The 18,872-nt window shown below is 58.2% G+C and overlaps 1 protein-coding gene and 1 non-coding gene across 6 annotated transcripts in view; one reads left to right on the forward strand and one right to left on the reverse strand.

Moving 5' to 3' along the window:
* DPP9 (dipeptidyl peptidase 9) overlaps positions 1-18,107 on the reverse strand; it is a 41,193-nt gene extending 23,086 nt beyond the window's left edge. For 4 of the 5 annotated variants that reach the window (XM_032626424.1, XM_032626423.1, XM_032626426.1 and 1 more), the window contains exons 1-8: positions 17,945-18,107; positions 16,904-16,957; positions 14,236-14,323; positions 10,311-10,564; positions 4,399-4,511; positions 3,045-3,218; positions 2,793-2,961; positions 1,930-2,043 (exon numbers count right to left, since the gene is read on the reverse strand). In XM_032626424.1, the coding sequence (XP_032482315.1) occupies positions 1,930-2,043; positions 2,793-2,961; positions 3,045-3,218; positions 4,399-4,511; positions 10,311-10,564; positions 14,236-14,291 (880 nt within the window). In that variant the 5' untranslated portion in view covers positions 14,292-14,323; positions 16,904-16,957; positions 17,945-18,107. Of the gene's footprint in view, positions 1-1,929; positions 2,044-2,792; positions 2,962-3,044; positions 3,219-4,398; positions 4,512-10,310; positions 10,565-14,235; positions 14,324-16,903; positions 16,958-17,835; positions 17,911-17,944 lie in introns of those variants that run through there. The other variant, XM_032626427.1, reaches the window with a different exon arrangement.
* A 265-nt stretch (positions 18,108-18,372) lies between these two features.
* Positions 18,373-18,444, forward strand: TRNAG-UCC. The gene has a single exon. It is a non-coding gene; the product is annotated as a tRNA-Gly (tRNA).
* Positions 18,445-18,872: the final 428 nt, after the last annotated feature.

The following is an 18,872-nucleotide window of genomic DNA, read 5'->3' on the forward strand; positions in this document are numbered from 1 at the left end:
GGCCACAGGGCCGAGGGGGAGAGACCTCACGTTATAGGCCGGAAGTCGAAGGGTGGATGGTCACCTGCTTCGGGCATGCAGAGTCACAAGCTGAGTGACCTGACCCGGGACCCTGACTCCTGACCTGGAGCCCTTTTCCCCAGAGACACAGGCCACGGGCACACACAGCACTGCGGTGGTGAAAGACCCCGGCCCAGACGAAGGGGGAGCGCGTGCGGCGTCCTCCCCAGGAACGTGCCGATCCCCGCCCCGTCTCAGCAGCGCCAGCAGCCCTTAGACGCCTGACGCTGGCAAGTCATCCTTTACCTGGGCACTGGCTAGCATGCTCGGCGCTGGTTTCTCTCCGCGGCACGGTTTTCATGCCTAGCTTCTACTCATGGTAGGACCATGATGTTTTCTTTTCAAATTGATTTAAGGAAAAGACACGCTGAAGTCAAGGCAGGGGCGACTAGCAGATGAGGCGGCACTCGGCTGAGGCGGTGGACGGCCATTGCCTGGTCCCCAGCATCCTGGCTTGCGTGGCCACTCGCCCACGGACGCACACAGAGGCGCTAAGGCCAGGGAGGACTCTGTGCGCAGCGGAGGCCTGGCCCACTCCTGCTCGTGCAGGAGAGGGTGTGATGGTACTCACGCACCCCGAGAAACGACTCTCCCCGCGCTCAGGAAACAGACTTTGGTCCACTGAACACCCTCGCCTCACGCACAGCACAGAAAAACAGATACAAAGTGGCCTGCTGATCTGGCTTCTTTCTAACTTGTTGGCAAAACCCGTCAAGATTTAAGATGCATGTAGCTTCAATTCATCTCTCCTACAGCTGGGAATTTTCTCTAAGGCAGGATTTTCGATACTTGGCGCTGCAGACATTAGGGCCGGGCCATTCTCTGCGGGGGGCCACCCTGGGGTGGGGTGTGGAGCAGCACCCCTGCCCCCACCCCCTCGATACTGGGAGCACCCCCAGTCGTGACAACCACAGATGTCCCCAGACACGGCCCAGTGTCCCCTGCGCGTGGGGGGCAGGGCAGACCACCCCTGGCTGAGGACCATTAACATACTCCTAGGAGGTCACGAGAATAAATGTAGGAAGATTTCGCTGCAGTATTGTTTACAACACCAAAGCAAAACCAAAACCGGAAACTGGCAACAGCCAAAGTGCCCATCAGTGTGGACTTCTTAACTAAACTGTGGTACATCCACGCCCCCAGGACATCCACAGTTAAAGGATTCTCTGGGTGCTGACTGCAATGGACCGAATGTCTGTGTCCCCACAGAATTCAAGTGTTAGACCCTAGCCCCCAGTGTGATGTATTGGGAGGTGATTAGGTCACGAGGGTGGAGCCCTCATGAAGGGGATCAGTGCCCCTATAAAAAGGAACCCCAGGGCTTCCCTGGTGGCGCAGTGGTTGAGAGTCCGCCTGCCGATGCAGGGGACACGGGTTCGTGCCCCGGTCCGGGAAGATCCCACATGCCGCAGAGCGGCTGGGCCCGTGAGCCATGGCCACTGAGCCTGTGCGTCCGAAGCCTGTGCTCCGCAACAGGAGAGGCCACAGCAGTGAGAGGCCCGCATACCACAGAAAAAAAAAAAAAAAAAAGGAACCCCAGAGAGCTCCCTGACCCTTCACCATGTGAGGACAGGCTGATATGACAGCATCCATGAACAAGGAAGAGGCCCTCACCAGACACCGAATCTGCCTTGGACTTGGACTCCCAGCCCTTGCAACAGTGAGAAATAAATGCCGGCTGTTTATAAGCCGCCCTGGCTGTGGTAGTGTCACAGCAGCCTCAAAGGACTGAGACACGGATGTTGATGGGAAGGTTGCTGAGGTTTATCTTAAATGAAAAGAGCAAAGAGCAGACCAGCATGTACACTGTGCTTCTGCTAACAGAAGAAGTGTTTGCAGAAGTGTTTCTAAAAATGGAAAGGCGCTTACCCTCCCAGGAGGCTGTGGGACACCACCAGTAGCCAGTGAAGCGGTCAAATTCTTCCTGGATGACGAAGGTGGCTACACCCGCAGATCTGGGGTCGTCAAGGACACTGGACAAGCCTGGATGGGGAGGGGGCCGGGCGAGAGATGAGGAGTCTGGTTTAGAGCAGGGCTTCTCCCCTGGCACGGCTGACATCAGGGCCGGACCGTTCTCTGTGGGGGCATCCTGGGTGCTGTGGGGTGTGCAGCAGTCTCCCTGGCCGCACCCACTTGATGCCAGGAGCATCCTCACCTCGCTGTGACAGCTGAAAATGTCTCAGCACATGGCCAGTACCCCAGTCGCCCCTGGCTGAGAAGCTCAGGTTTAGTGAGAGGGCACCAGAGCCTTGGGGCAGGACAGGAGGCAGGGATCAGGGTCAGAGGCCACAACCCATGCAGTCCCGCAGATATATCTGCACAGGATTGATGTCACTGTCGGCAAGCAGGGGCCTGAGGGGAAGGCCGGGTCTGGTGAGTTCTGGGCTGGAAGCATGGCATGGGGACAGGAGAGCGGAGGCAGGAGGGGCTGAGGGGAGCAGAGGCGCACAAGTGTCCGGCATGGAGGCCAGGTCCCAGTGGCCGGGGCGATTCACATGGAGGAAGACCCTGAGCCAGGCAGCTGGACCCTTTGTGGGGCCAGAGGGGGAGCCATGGGAGGGGGGCCGTGGGATCACGGTCTGGGAAGGCGCCTGGTGGTTCGGCGGGGAGCACAGTGACAGGGGTGGGAGTCTTTCTAGAAGCTGGACTGGTGGCTGTGATGACAGACCACACCAGGGGTGCCGATTCCCGTCTGCCCCGCCCTCCTCCCGGCGCCCTCCACCCGGCCTCACCCTTGTGGCAGAAGGTCAGCCGCCGCTCCTCGCCCGTCTCGATGTTGGCCACCCACAGGTCGCTGTTGTTGATGAAGGAGAAGAAGGCGGGGTCAGCGGGGCAGATCTTGGGGTCCATCCGGGGTCCGGAACACTGGGTCTTGATTTCCAGGGGCTTCATGGGGGACACCTGGGGACACACAAAGACCCAGCTCAGGGGGTCAGGAGGCCGCCACCTGCCCCGCCTCCCCCCCACCAGAGAGCGGGGCTCACCATGAAGCCGTTCTTGCCGCCGTCCCGGCAGTGAAAGAGACTGTTGCTGGCCTGGAAGAGGAAGAGGCCGCTCTCGCCGTGGAAGTCGTAGGAGGTGATGCCGAAGACGCCCAGGCGCTTCCGCTCCCGCAGGAGTTCCTCTTCCCGGGAGTAGACCCCATGGTGCGGCGTGGCCTGGGGACACATTGGGCGGGGCCGGGGGTGGGGCGGAACACCGGCATCAGCAGCTGGAGGCTCCAGCACCCTGGCCACAGAGCGGCACAGACGGGCAGGGCTGCGGGGCTCACCTGTAGTTGCAACCTCCTCACCCCCCACCAAATCGCTCTAGGACACACGAGGCCCTCCTCCGCCCCCAGGGCCACCCTACACCCTACAGACCCCCGCCCTCCCTCCCTGGTCACAGCCTCTTCCTGCGAGAGCATTCGAGCTGAAGCCACCCACCACCAGCCGTTCATGCTCTTGGCATGGGTAGGCGTGGGGCAGATTCCACGCCTGACCACGGGCAGGGCGGGCAGGTAAACTATGGTGGACACCATGCAGCTGCCCCAAGAAGAATTCTGAAGATGATGTGGAAATTCAGAGGAACGTTAAAGGGAAGAAATACATTTTTATTTTTATAATTTATTAATTTTTTTTTTTTTTTTTTTTTTTTGGGCTGTGCTGCGTGGCATGCATAGTCTTAGTCCTCCGACCAGGGATCGAACCTGCGCCCCCTGCAGCAGAAGCGCGGAGTCCTAACCACTGGACCGCCAGGGAATTCCCAGAAATGCATTTTTAAAGAGCAGAATCCAAAGCACAATGAGCCCCACGCTGCGAGGAAAGCCATGTGAATAGGAGTTGGTCAGCCCGGGACAGGGGACAGGCAAGAGAGAGGGGCTGCACGGGTTCCCTTCCCTGCGTACTGTCATATTTTATTTTTGATCAAAAATAAATCAACATACACCAGCGCACAAAGCACTCTTGCCGCTCACCGGCTGTCTGCCCCTCTGGAAGCGAGGTGCCTTTGGGCGACATCCATTATTAGCTAAATTTCTATAAAAGGGTCTCGGCCCAAGTTACTCGCATGTCGTTGGTGAGGCATTTAAGAGGAAGACGTGCTTCTGACGGGAGCTGTCGCCGCAAGCTACACGCTGGGGCTCGGGTGTGCACCAAAGGGAGGGGGCGGGCGTGGCACAGGTGTACAGGGCCAGGCGCTCCTCTCTGAGGGGCTGCCGTTAAGCGGGGGATGGGCTGGGACCCCCTCAGGAGGGGTGGGGTGGGTGCAGGGCCCAAGGAAGCTGAGTGAGGCCGAAGAAGGGGCTGCCGTGCGCCCACCTGCCTTGCCCACCAGGAGGGCCCGACTCCCATGGCTCACCTGAAAGTGATCCAGCATCTGCTTCCAGGACAGGAGCAGCAGCGCTTCCTTCCGGACCTTCCTGGGGATCTCGGAGTAGAGGAGGGAGTTCTCTCGGCTGCCATAGGGCATCCCTTGGGAGGAAGAGAGGAAAACCAGAATGGGCGCCCTTGCCAGGGTCGGGGCGAGGGACTCGGGCGGGACCGGCCTCGGGCCCTGACTCCCCATGGCTGGGCCCGGCTGCTTCCTCCTGCTTCTACAGCACCCTGACGGCACACCCCTCCCCAGAGAGGCCACGGACCCTGGGTTACACCCGCCAGCAGGAGCAGCAGGCAATTCCACCTGAGATGTTAGTGCCGAATATCTTAGCCTCAGTTACTGAAGAAACAGCGCACAATGGGGCTTCCCTGGTGGCCCAGTGGGTAAGACTCCATGCTGCCAATGCAGGGGGCCCGGGCTGGATCCCTGCTTGGGGAACTAGATCCCATATGCATGCCACTACTAAGAAGTCCGCATGCCGCAACTAAGACCTGGCGCAGCCAAAATAAATATGTGAATAAATAAAAAGAAACAGCACACACGAGGATGAAAAACGGGGGGGGGGGGGTTGGTCAGTGATTCCCAACTCTCCACAGGTTGGGCTCTGGTCCAGGAATTAATCAAGGATCAGAGAACGGGCAAAGCTCCAGAAGGACTGGGAAATGTGTATCCAATCCAGCCTCTCCCATTCGGTGCTGCGGACACCGGGACTGGTCATCCTCTGGGGGGCCGTCCCAGGCACTGGGGGGTGTGGAGCAGCCTCCCTGGCCCCACCCACTGGATGCCAAGAGCACCCCCAGTGTGACAACCACAGATGTCCCCAGACACTGCTGAGCATCATCCCCTGGGGCAGGAGCACCCCGACTGAGAACCACTGAGCTAATGTAACCTTAGCTGTAAAATACAGTAGCTGCCTGGTGAGACCTCTGTGTGAACTAAGTGAGGTAGGAGGTAAAAAGCACTCAGCACAAACAGCGGCAAATAAAACAAGGACGTATCTTCTAAGCAGGTTTCTTTCGGCCACGCCACACCCTGTGTGGGATCCTAGTTTCCCGACCAGGGATCAAACCCATGTCCCCTGCAGTGGAAGCACGAAGTCCTAACCACTGTCCAGAAGTGCCTCTGCCTCGATGGATGACGGTACCATGGCTATTAACAAAGTTAATGGCGGGAGCAGAATGGTTCTCGGGAAGCTTCGGGTTCCCCACTCTCTGGGCAACAAGGTGAGGGACTGGGGCAGAGCCCCCCGGCAGCAGGCGGGATGCTCTGCGGTGGCCCAGGAATGCGCTGTGGCCAACAGCGGGTCACAGAAAGCAGGCGTCCCGCTTTGACCCCTCTCAATCCCAAACTTCTCCAGGAGGAAGGCTCGGTTTGGTGCTGGCCTCTCTTCCTCGTAGGCGCTCTCACTTCTTTTTTTTTTTTTTTTTTTTGCGGTACGCAGGCCTTTCACTGTTGTGGCTTCTCCCGTTGCGGAGCACAGGCTCCGGACACGCAGGCTCAGCGGCCACGGCTCACGGGCCCAGCCGCTTCGCGGCATGTGGGATCCTCCCGGACTGGGGCACGAACCCACGTCCCCTGCATCGGCAGGCGGACTCTCAACCACTGCGCCACCAGGGGAGCCCCAGTGCTCTCACTTCTAAGAGTGGGAGAAGAGGCGGGCCGCCCCCCAAGCTTGGCACCTCCAGAGCTAGATAGAGCTTCATAAATAATACCTATTCCACCACAGTAACTCTTATGGGTAGCTTCTCAATATGGCAAGTGACTCACGTCTTCCACTCATGACAAAGTTTCCTCATGAAGTATAGTTAGTAAAAAAAAAGAGTGAAAACGCAAAGCTACAAGTGGGAAGCATTCACAATTCGACTTCTAAGGACTCTCTAAGCTGCCACAGCCGGAATCATTCCCAGCTAGAGGCACGGATGTGACGCCGCCCGTCTGAGTTGCCGACGCGGCCATCTTCCGAAGTTCACAAGACAAGTTGGGACGAGAATCATGCATTGCATGATTCCATTTCTTTCTTTTTTTTTTTTTTTTGGCCACACGGCTTGTGGGATCTTAGTTCCCAGACCAGGGATGGAACCGCACCCCCTGCAGTGGAAGCACGGAGTCTTAACCACTGGACCACCAGGGAAGTCCCTGTGATTCCATTTCTGTGAAACGTCCAGAACAGGCAAATCCAGAGACAGGAAGCAAGTCAGTGGGTCGCTATGGGCTGGGGGAGGGGGATAGGGAGTGACTGCTAATGGGCACAGGGTTGCTTTCTGGGGTGATGGAATGTTCTGGAATTTGACTGTGGATGGTTGCACAATACTGTGACTGTACCCAAAACCACCAAGCTCTCCACCTTTAAGAGAGGGAATTTTATGGGCTGTGAATTACATCTCAATTTAAAAAAAAGCAAACAAGCGTGGTGGCTGGGAGGGCCAGCGTGGAAAGCAGGGAGGGAGCAGGTGGCCACTCTCGGCCGAGCGCTGTGGGCTCTGGGCAGCCCCTGTCCGCAGGCTCTCTGGGAGCCGGAGCCTTCCAAACAGGAAATCAACGGTGCAGCCTTGCCAAGGACATCAGAGCTGCCTCCCCCCGCCAACAATTCATAAGCAGTGACACGGAACAGCCCATCCCGGCACATTCCCTGGAGGAGCTGCCCTCGGCAGGCACCTGTGCCGGTGTGCTCGGCAAGGGTCTGGGACGGCTGACCACGGCCGCTGACTTCTGCTGTCACGGTCCCCCCGTGCCTCCTCTTACCAGCTCTACTCCATCTCTGGGGACAGCACTCCACCCCAAAGCCCACCAGCACGGCAGGTGGCCCAGGCCTGGGCAAACACCGCGTGGCCTGGATGAGGGGTCACGTGGAGCGTGTGACCCTGGACCTGGACACAGGACACGAGGGACCCCCTAAGGGACCCCCAGTGCTGTCTGGGGCCCCGTGCCCTCCTCCACCGAATGCAGGACACTCGTTTGCAGGGGGGAGGAGCCGACCTGCTAGGAGCAGTTGAGCCCTGGAACCATCTTCTGGGGACATGCCCAAGCAGCAGGCACGTTCCCTTTTCTGTTCCATCCCACGTGCACTGGGCTCCCAATGAGCCTTCCCAGAGGACGGTGACTGGCAAGCCTGGGGCCCGCCCAGGAGGCAGGGGTCCCAGGGGAGCAGGGGGCGGGCTGGGCATCGCCCCTAGAGGTCCTTTCTGTTCTGGCTGCCAGCATTCCCCCGGCACCAGGCTAGTGCAGACAGGTTATAAATACATGGGGGTTCTGGGGAGACCTGCCCCAGGAACTTGGACATGGAGTGAGGTCAAGGGTACCCCAAGGGTGTTGAGTGATGCAGACTGGATCAGCTCAAGGGTGAGCAACGTCACCCCAAGAGAAGTAGGATGGCTTTGGGCTGTTCTAGGCACTTTTTGGAGCCGTAGTGGGTCCACAGTCCTTGTCTGGAGCTGCCCCCTACAAGAGTGGGCTCTCAGCACCTGCTATAGATGGCAGGGACCGCCCGCCCCAGGCCAAGGATGACTGGATGAGTGGATGTCTGAGCCAATCATACTCGCTGTCCCAGAAATTCAGAGAAAGCTGGTCCATTTCTGCTGGTGGCTGGAACCAGACGTGCAATCCCGGGAGTGTGGCAGTGGAAGGTAGGTGGGCAGTGAGGGTGGATCCACGGAGAGAAACATACGAGGGCAGATGCCTGGACTCCATATGGTTGGGCTTCTCAGTGCTGGTCATGAGGCTGGGGGGTTCCCTGACACACCCGTGTCCTTACTATGAGGGGCCCTTGGTGGCTCAAAGTAGCTCGGAGCATTTCTGTCCCTTTCGGCAGCTCTGTGGTTGGCTTAACAACGGCTAGGCTACGCTCGTGTCCTAATCCCTGGAAACTGTGTTACCTTCCTGGTAGAAGGGCCTTTGCAGACGGGATAACGTTAAAGACCTCTAGCTGGGAAGATTAGTCTGGATTATCTCAGTGGGCCCTAAATGTAATCTCGTGCCTTATCAGAGGGAGACAGAGAGATTACAGACACACAGGAGAGGAGGAGGCGATGAGACCACAGACGCAAAGACTGCAGTGTCGCAGCCACAAGCCAAGGAATGCCGGTGGCCGCCAGAAGCCTCAAGAGGCAAAGAACGGATTCTCCCCTAGAGCCTCCGGAAGAAGACTGGCCCTGCGGACACCTTGACTGGCCCAGAGAAACTGATTTCAGACTTCTGGCTTCCGGAACTGAGAGAGAATACGTTTCTGTTGTTTTAAACCACTGAGTTGGTGGGCATTTGTTTCAGTAGCAGCCCCAGGAAACTCATGTAAGTACCGTGACCAGGACGGCACCTTGAACTTGAGAGAGTGAGAGGCCCAACAGAGACTGCGTTGGGAGAAAGGGATTGGGGGGCCACAGAACCACAGGAAAAAAAAAGAGAGAGGCAACAGCTCACCACTGTCCCAGAGCCTTGGCCACTTTCGGTCCTAACAGCCAACTCTCCCTTGGGTAAATGAAACTTGAAGCATGCCCTAATCTCTCCTAGGCTAGAGTTGGCAAACATTTTTCTGCAAGGGGCCAGAGACAGTAAGTATTTTTGGCTTTGCGGACCACATGACCTCTGTTGCAATTATGCTCGAAAGCAGCCATAGACGGTCTGTAAACCAGTGGGCATGGCTGTGCACCGGCCAAACTAGATTTCTAAAAACAGACAGCCGTCGCTTGCCGACCCTTCTAGACCATTCCCCTCTCTGCCTCTGCTTGCCAAGCTGCCATCTGGTTTCCACATGGGCCTCTAGGAGGAGAGACGGCATGGACTCGTGGACTGTGGGAAAGGGAGAGCCGTCTGGCGTCCATCTCAGTCACTCTCACGGTCCTCGGCATGGGGTCAGCCTCAGGCAGGGGATGACCTTCACTCATTCATTCACTCCATCACTCGCTTCCAATACTGACTGAGGGCTGACTGGGGGCAGGCTGAGGATACACAGAGAAAGCGCTGGCCTCAAATGTCCAGTGCTGAGGTTAAAAACCTGCTCTGGACCAACAATAACGTGTCAGGCTACTTACAAAGGGACATGCTTGGCACTGTTCCTTTCTGCCCTGGAAGACCTTTAAGCGAAATTCATTTGCTCAACGGATATTTGCTGTCCCCCTACCAGGAGCCAGGCCCTGGCCCAGCTGCTGAGGCCACAGGTGTACACGAGGCCTCATCTGTGCCCCGAAGGCCGGCAGGGAACACAAACACATAAATAATTGCCAATGACGTAGAAAGTGCTGCTCTCAAGGCACATGCCAGGAGGCAGACGTGATTAGCCATTAACGTGCTTAGCCGCCAGGGATCTTGGGCAGGGAGAACAAACCCCAACTGTCAGCCCACGAGGCACACGGTTATGCCACCGTGGCACCTTTCCTTGAGCCTCAGGTTCCTTCTTAACGCGTTGCTAGCCGGCAGGCATCTACTTGAGTTACTTTCAACTCCCACTGAGGGGAAGTCAAGTTGTTCACTAGCCAGGCCCAGCCCAGCCCAGCCCAGCCCAGGTGGCGGGGAAGTGACTCAGGGGGCGGGCCCCGCTGACCAGGGCTGGAAACAATCTCAGGGCCTCAGACCCACAGGCCAGGCCCGAACCATGGTGCTGCTGTAACACAGATGGAGCAGGACTGCCCTCTGCTCTGGTCACATACACATCTGAGCCCCGTGGGGGACCCTTGCCCCAGGCTTTCACTGTAAACAGATGTCATCCACGGGTGGCATCACAACATGGGCAGCACTACGTCATTCATGGGACAGTTTGCCCAGGGCCAGGCCCTCTATTGGGACCTTCTAACTAATTGGACTGGCCAACATCTGGAGACTAGAGGACTTAGTAACGGCTGTCCCAGAAATGCTGCCCGGCTCGAGGGCAGCCGTGGGGGTCCGAGGGGAGCCCGGGGGCTTACCCAGGTAGTAGAGGCGGTGGGAGTGGGGGCCCGACTCGTCCGTCTTCTGCACAAACTGGAAGTCATGTGGAGCTTTGTTGACGATGAGGCCCGAGTTCTTGCGGCTGCCATGGATGATGCTCCGGAGCCCGTCCCACGAGTGCTTCTGCACCTGGAAGCGGGAGGCTGGGTCCTCCATCTCGACTGCGTCGCCCCGGTCGGATGTCGGCGCCCCAGTGGCCATCCTCTCCGCCCCCTCGGAATTCAGCGAGAAGCTACGAGGAGGGAGGGACGGGTGGGAAGACAATGAGAAGGTGGGGCGGGGAGCGGTACCTAGGCCCCACTTACAAGCTGCCTCCCATCAGACTCTCCAGCCCCCCTGGCAGGGCCCCAGCCCCGTGCAACCTTCCCTGCCCCGCCTGAGTATTTCTCAAATCGTTCCCCTTCTCTCCATCCACGAATCCTGAGATCCAGGCCACCGTCACCTCTCAGCTGAATGACCGCAACCGTCTCTCAGCGTGACTGCACATGCACTGCAAATCTGATACCCTGACTTAGAACCCTTCCTTGTTTTTCCACACCCTCCAGGGTGAAAAACCAGCGCTCACCACGGCCTTCGACGGTTTCTGCCCTCTGACCTCTGCCAGGCCCTCACACCTCACCCACCTTCATTACTAGGCCTCGGGCAAACTGGCCTTCTCTCAGCTGCCCAAACAGGCCAGACTGCTTCCTGTCCCAGGGCCTTTGCATGTGCTATCCTTTCTGCCTGGAACACTTTTTTCCCTCTTTCTACTGGACTAAGTTCTAATCAGATCTCAGCTTAAGTATCTGTCGGGTCCTCAGATGAACATCTGTACCAAAACCTGTCTCTCCGTGCACCTTTCACCTGCCACCTGGTTGCCCTTCCCTCCGAGCATTCGTCACAGTGGCTGTTCACGGGTCCCCTTTCTGTCTCCCCGGCGTCTGTCCCGTTCACAGCAGCGTCTCAGCACCTCACACGGCCCCGGCACACAGGAGGCATTCCTCGGAGAGCCACAGAAATCATGGTCTCCCCTACGGCCCGCTGGGAGACACAGTCGCTCCCGCACCAAGAACTGAGCGTTAAGCAGTGGGTCTGCAAACCTCCTCACCGGTGCTGTCAGCTTGCTGGCCAGCGGGGGAACCTCTCGTGCCTCACCAGAGGTGCTCAGAGGCCCAGGCAGATATTCGCTGGACATCGGGGGAGCTCCACATGAGAGGATGGATGTGCAACCCTCCCCCAGAGGCCATCCCACTCTCTCCTCCCCCTCCAGGGGCAGCGGCTGCTGTGCAACGGCTCCCCCCTACCCCCACCCCCGCTGCTCAGCACACTTCTTGACTGAACAGGGCTGGCCAGACAAATATTTGTTTTAGGGAAATCTAAACATGGCCACGGTGACCCGGTTCTGGAAGAGCCAGGGTCGTCTAGCGAGGCCAGCCAATGTGAGTGGGCCGGGCTAGATTTCCTGCGAGGGCACCGAATGGCTGAAGGCCTCGCCAGACGCTGGGATTCCTCATCCTCTGGGATTAGCGGCTTTGCAGGCACAAGTCTGTGTTCCCTTGCAGGAGGGGACGGCTTTAGAGAAGTCATGGACAGAGCTGGTGCCCCCCCCTTCCAGTGGGAGGCTTAAGACTCCCAGAAGGCTTTGCCCCTTGCCAATACGAGACCCTGAAGTGACCACCACAGGACAAAGGACCCCTGCCCGCTCTGAGAGGCAAGGGGAGAAAGAGACACGAGGCGGTTCCCATGGTTCCTGAGCACCCACTGCGGGCTGATTATCAGAGTGCCCTTTCCAACCGCGACCCCTGCTCAGTCCTCCCTGACCCAGCCGGGCTGGGGAAGAGCGGTGGCGGGGCACCAAGCTGGCGTGTCCTGTCCCCCAGACACTTCAGCTCCTCCCACGGCGGCTTTGAAGACACGGACCGCAGGCCATCAGAGACTTCGGGGCCCTCGGGTCAAATAAAGCAAACCCTGGAAGGACGGAAGCCTTGCCGAGGGCCACGCGTGGCCCGTCCCAGCCTGCCGCAGAGCTGCGGTTCACCTCGAGGGCGGCAGGGGCCACAGGCGGTGCTGGGCAGGGGCTGGGCCAGGACCGGCTGAGCGCTGCAGAGCCCACACGGCCCCAAGCGCTGCTGGCACCAAGCCCAGAAAACCAAGGCAGGGGATGTCCTCTAACCCGCCGAGCCCCCCCCACCGACTCGGCTGCCACAATTCAAGCCCCGCTCACGGCAAAAGAACAGACCGTGGCCTCCAGGGTTCCCACGGGGAACCCCAGAAGCGGAGAGGCTGGCGGAAGCACTCCCGGAATCTCATGACTTCTTTCCACAACAAAGAACGATAAAAATGATCTTGCCTCCGATCCGCGCAGAGAGCCCAGGAAGCAAAAACACGATCCAGGAGATGCGAAACGAGATGAAACATCGGGAGAAAGTTCTAGGAATCTTCTAGATGTGGCCAGGCAGCCTGAGCTCCCAGGCTAAGGCTTGCTGCTACACACCCCGGCCCTCCGCTCGCCCCTCTCCTTCCCAGACGCAGAGGGAGCCTCGGAGGGGGAACAGGTGAATGCAATGCAGCCCGTAGGAAGCAAGCCTGTGCCGGCCCCGTCTCATTCAGTGCCAGCTGGGGCTCGGCTTCTTGCCTCAAGAGTTTACACAGCTGGGGAAATCAAAGTGGATTCTAAGCCACTTAGGCCAGGTCCACCTACGCTCTCCTTCTGCCAATCGGTAGGACGCCTCACAGCCCACGATGCCGCCAGGGCACAGCTCGGGACCCGTTGGTGCGGTCACAGTCGAGGCCCGATGGCATTCTGTGATCTGTCTGAGCCAGTGCTTCACGGGCTGGGACCACCTGCCCACAGGGGCACCAGGTGGAGACCCAGGCGCGGCCAGTGATGAGGGAAGCAGATTCTCATAAGGCACGAGGGGAGGGGAGGGGCGGGGCCCGCCACACTCCGGAAATGCCTCAGAGTGGCCCTCAGGGAACTCGCGCATGCCTGCGGGTGCGGTTCCCTGGAAGCAGCAGGCCATCCTCTGCCCTATGAAGGCCATATGCCCTGGCACTGCCTGGGCCTTCAGCTTCTTCAAGTCAGTGTGCAGCCCAGCCCGTGCCCACGTGGTACCTAGTGCACGTGAGAGACGAGACTCGGGGTCCCATCACTAACTGACACCCGAATGCACGCACACCACCCGTTTTCAGAGCCCACATCCGGGAAACAAGTGACTGTGCTTAACGTCAGCCCTGTCTTCCAGAACCATCTTCCGTTCCCTTCCTGCCTCCCCGATCCTTGCGCTCCCTAAAAGCAGATGAGCCTGAGGATCAGAAAACTGATAGTGAGAGAGGTCGGCTAGGGTGCGGAATTCCTGTGGTCCCTTCATCCCGTGCCGGGCCCCACACGTGGAACTTACAAGCTCCTGGGCCTTGTGTGGATGATTACGTTTAATCCTCACTGCAACCCTGGTTAGTGAGTTCTGGGTTCGTCCTCATTTGGACTGGAAAGTAGGCTCAGAGGTCATGTGGCTCGCCCAAAGTCACCCACGAGGAAGGACAGGAGCCCCAGTTTGTTGGACCCCAAAACCCACATCCTGGCCATCTGGCCAGGGGTTCTCACCTGGGGCTGATCCCGTTCCCAGGGGACACGGGGTGATGTCTGGGGACATCTGGGGTTGTCGTGACGGGTGGGTGATGCTCCACACCCTACAATGCCAGTGCGGGCACTGAAGGACCCAGCCCCAGTGTCAAAAATGCCAAGGCTGAACAACCCCTCCCTAGCCCACGCTGCCGCCCACGCAGAACAGCCAGACGCGCACCCTGGGGAAATGCAGAAACGTCGGGGTGGCCAAGGTGCCTTCCCAGACCTAAGACTCTGCTGGAAGCTCGGGAACCTCTACCGCGTCCCCACCGACCAGGCTCCCACGGCATGCCCCTTACCTTCTCCAACGTCCTGTGTTTGTGTTGTCCAGCCGCACCTTCTTAACCTTCCGCATTAACCACTCGGCTGACCTCAGGGTGGGTGAGCCTGCGAGGGGGGCAGACCGAGGGGCTGCAGCTTGTGGGCCCCCTCCCCGCTCCCATTCCTCGAGGCCACCCTCCTGTCTGCGGGGAACACCCGAGGCCAAGGGCCTCCTCATGAGGCAGATGGTGCAGGCCCTGTCCTGAAATTCGAAGTTCGAACACCTGTCCGGGCGTTTGCCAGAAACCGGGTGATTCTCCCAAGGTGAGAGTCCCTGAGATGAGAGTTTCAAACGATTCGGGGGCCACCACCCACGGCACTTGCTGGAAATCAAATAAACCCAAATTCCCCACAGTGGTTGCTCCCTGATGGCCTTCCTGACCCCACCTCCTTGACCATGATCTCCAGACACGCTGGCCTTAATCTCCCCTAAACACGCTGACTCAGTCCTACCTCAGGGCCTTTGCACTTACCATTCCCTCTGCCTAGAACACCCTTGCCCTGCTTTTTGTATGATGTGCTCCCTCTTATCCTTTGGGTCCCAGTATCACCTCTTCAGGGGTCTTTCCTGGCACGAAGTCCGAAGTTGCTACCTTGTTATCCCCATCTCAACACTTGGGCCTTTCTGCAAGCACTCATTCTAAAATGGTAGTTCTCAATGAGGGTGATTTTCCCCCTCTCCCCGCCCCCCTGTCCAGGGGACCCTTGGTGATGTCTGTAGACATTTTTGGCTGTTACCACTGACTGGGGGAGTGGTGCCACGGCATCCAGTGGGTGGGGCCAGGGATGCCGCTCATCACCCTACCGTGGCCGTGATGGCCCACCCCAGAGAATGATCTGGTCCCAGTGTCCACAGCGCCCAGGGGGAGAAGCTCTGTATTCATTGTTTGGGGGAAAGAAATGGCGTTAGATCCTTAGGCTCACACTAGACACCAAAATAAATCCCCAATGGTTCAGATGGTATAAATCAGGGTGGCCCCCGGCATCTGTGAGTCGCCTCCTGTCCCTCCCTCTTGGTTTGTGTGTTTAAATGTGTGCAGCATCCTAGGACCTCTGAGGGTCAGATGGTCATGGAGCGCAGAGTCTCTTGGGGGGGGTCAGTGAATCCCCTAAGCCAGGGGGTCTTGACGAGGGCTGGTGTTCCCAGGAGACGGTTTTGGTTGTCACGACTGGGAGGCATGCTGCTGACATCTGGTTGGTGGAGACCAGGGATGCTGCTAAGCCCCACATAACTAGCAGGATGCCCTTCCCCCACCAGAAAGAATAATCTGGCCCCAAATATCGCTAGTGCTGAGGCTGAGAAGTCCTCTCTGGGTGGGTGAGTACCCCGCACCAGGATGTCAGCTCCATGGAGGCAGGCCCCCATCTGTCCTGTTCCTGCTGTGGCCCCGGCACACAGGAAGCCCTCAATATAGCAAACGTCTCAGCTTGAATGAACGAGTCCCTGTACTCACTTGAACGCTGAACAAAGTCAAAGGGACCCCTGGTTGGGTAGGGACCCCTGGTTTGGTGGGCACCCCACCCCCTTCTTGACGAAACAGGTGCCCTGATGGTTAAAGGAAAAGAAAGCAGCGCGGTCCCAGGACAGAGATCCGATGGAAGAAGTGAAGCAAAATGTCACCATAAAGAAGCACTGATTTCACCTCAGACCAGTGGTGAAAACTGTGGGCTCTGGTGTCAGAGAGGTTTGGGTTCAAATCCTGACTCTGCCACTACTGGGTTATGTGACCTTGGAGAAGCCGCCTAACCTCTCTGTGCTTCAATTTTCCCAGCTACAAAGTGGGACTGCAGGGCTTCCCTTGTGGCACAATGGTTAAGAATCCGCCTGTCAATGCAGGGGACACGGGTTCGAGTCCTGGTCCGGGAAGATCCCACGTGCCGCAGAGCAACTAAGCCCGTGCGCCACAACTACTGAGCCTGCACTCTGGAGCCCGTGAGCCACAACTGCTGAGCCCGCGTGCCTAGAGCCCGTGCTCCTCAACAAGAGAAGCCACTGCAACAAGAAGCAGCCCCTGCTCGCCGCAACTAGAGAAAGCTCGCGTGCAGCAACAAAGAGCCAACTCAGCCAAAAATAAACAAATTAATAAATAAATTTATTTTTAAAAAAAGTGGGACTGCAGTGCCTACACCTAGGACTACTGTGAGGATTAAGTGAGATGGCACAGGTAAAGTAGCTGACATAGCAGAAACTACGGGCCAGCTAATATTGCCATCTAACCAAGTTACTTAAAATTACACCAAGGGGAGAATTGGACTCAAGTTCCTTTCAGAGCCAGAATCCACACCATTCACAGACTGAGCGCCAGGCACCATATAAGGTGTGTGTGTGGCGGGGGAGGGGGAGATGCAGCCACACATCCACCAAATCCAGCTGGAATTAATGCTCCCTCCTTCTTCTCCCCCAGTCCTTCCAGGGCTTCTGTCCGTGGACACCTAGCATACGATGCTAGATAGAAAGAAAAGTCTCCAGCAAGAGCACACGAAGCTGCAGCCCCTGGCCTGGGGCCTGGCTAACTGTCCCCAAGATCAGTGACCCCAGGGCTGCAGAAAACCACTTCCTGCTAAATTCTGTATCCAGGAGCAGGCAAATGAATCCCGCAAGCACACACCCAGCCTTCCCGGCCACCCCAGCCCAGCACCACTGACCTTCTAAAGGGTCCAGAGAGCCTCCATTCCAGCTGCAGACGTGGGACACAGACCCTGACAGAGTAAATGTCTTATTAACGCTGTGATTTAATGGAGGGACCGGCTAACTACTCACTTTCGGGCCACTCGGGGAGTCCCTGATGGTTGGGCCTGATTTTCTGTACCCACTAGTTCCTAAGGATGCCTCACAGCCCTGAAGCGCTGTATGAACCACACCAGGGAGGAAAGTCCTGCCACGGGGCCCAATGTGCCCAGGATCCAGCAAGGGACGACAGGGATTGGTGGCCACAGGGCACCCCTCCTGGGCTTTAGTCCCAGCTCCTGTAAAGGTTTGTTCTTGCCGCTGAGGCAAGTGACTTCCTCGCGGTGGGGGGGAGGGGGTCAGGGATGGGCTCAAAGGGAACGGGCTACTCCTGAAGGCTCAGCTGCCGCATGGATGGGGAAGTGTCAAGGCTGGTCGGAGCCTCTGTGTGAAAAAGGTGGGTGGCTGGCCTGGCCTGGGAGTGAAGCTGAGGGAAGGGGCTGGACCTGTGGGGATGTGGGTGGCGGGGAAGCCGAGCGCTGGGGAGGGGTGAAGGGGTGGGGCAGGTCAAGGAAGTGGTCTCTGGTCTCATATAGATAGCGTGGGTTTGGATGGGGACGGGGAGAAGGTGGGGACCTCCAGAGCCGACAAGGAAGGGAAGGCGTTACTGGGTGAGGCCACCCCCGGAAGGGGTCAGAGCCAGGTGGTCTGGGTAGCAACGGGATGGGAGAGGAGGTCGGGACAGGCCGGGCGTTGGAAAGGCTGAGAGGTGGCCCTGCCGGCGGAGGGGACGGGCGGGGAAGGAGTGAGGAGAGGCCGGGGCGGAGGGGAAACGGAGGCGGGGACTGGAGCAACCGCGAGTCTGAGCAATGGCGGGGCCGGGGTGCGCGGAGGCCGGGACGGAGGGTACCGGGGAGGCCGATCAGTGGAGGATCCAGAGTCGGGACTGAGGTGGGGCCGGTCAATGGCGGGTTCAGGGTCGCGGCCGAGGCTGGACGGGGCGCGCGGGCACTGCTCACCGGGGCTCGGGGCCGGCGCGGGGCGAGGGCCGGGCTGGGCAGGGCGTCCCGGGGCCAGCGGCGTCTCAAGCTCGCGGCTCCATGCCCGGGACTGCAGCCCAGGAAGTGGCGGGCGCAGGGAACAGCGGCGGCAGCGGACACGGGACACCCGGCAGCTCAGGCCCCTTTGACCCGGAAGTCGAGCGGCCCAGGCGGCGGCCTGGGATTGGCCACCTCCCGGCCGGCACCAAGGAGTCCGGGGCGCTGGGGGGGGGGGGGCGGAACGCGCCAGCACGGACCCCGCGGCAAGTGGGGTGAAACGTCCTAAACGTGGCGTCTTCCTGTGCGAGCAGGGACGTTGGGAGAGACACCCCCAGTAACTTGGTATTGCCCGGCCTAACCGATAATACTTCTACTAAAGGCTCCTAGAGAATAGCTTGTTCGACCGAGCGTTGGTGGTATAGTGGTTAGCATAGCTGCCTTCCAAGCAGTTGACCCGGGTTCGATTCCCGGCCAACGCAAGTGTGTTTTACAGCTTTTTCTTAGTTTTACTGTCCACTTAAAACTTTCTCGTCAAACATCGACCTAGAGTTTGTGTTACTTTGCAATAACTTTTTAAATTCCATAATATCTAAAAAAGACCAGAGAAATAAGAAAAAAGAAAAAGGCACCGACGCTGAATTTCAACTGAAATTACTTTGAAGCAAGTTTTAAAATTCTACAGTAAAGATGTAGAAATGTTTCTGCTGGGGATCGAACCGGAGACCTTTCTATTGTGAGGAGAACGTGATAACCGCAGTACTAGGGAAACATGTTAGGGTCGCTCTTCCTAAGCTTATCACAAACAATGTTACGGAGATTGTTACATTGTAGCTCCTAAAATGAACATTATTTGTTTCCTTCCTTCACGGTGGTCTGGGCAGCAACTTCCTGAATATCCGCTCTTCCT

Source organism: Phocoena sinus, chromosome 3 (assembly GCF_008692025.1).
Source record: "Phocoena sinus isolate mPhoSin1 chromosome 3, mPhoSin1.pri, whole genome shotgun sequence".
NCBI classification, from domain to species: Eukaryota; Metazoa; Chordata; class Mammalia; order Artiodactyla; family Phocoenidae; genus Phocoena; species Phocoena sinus.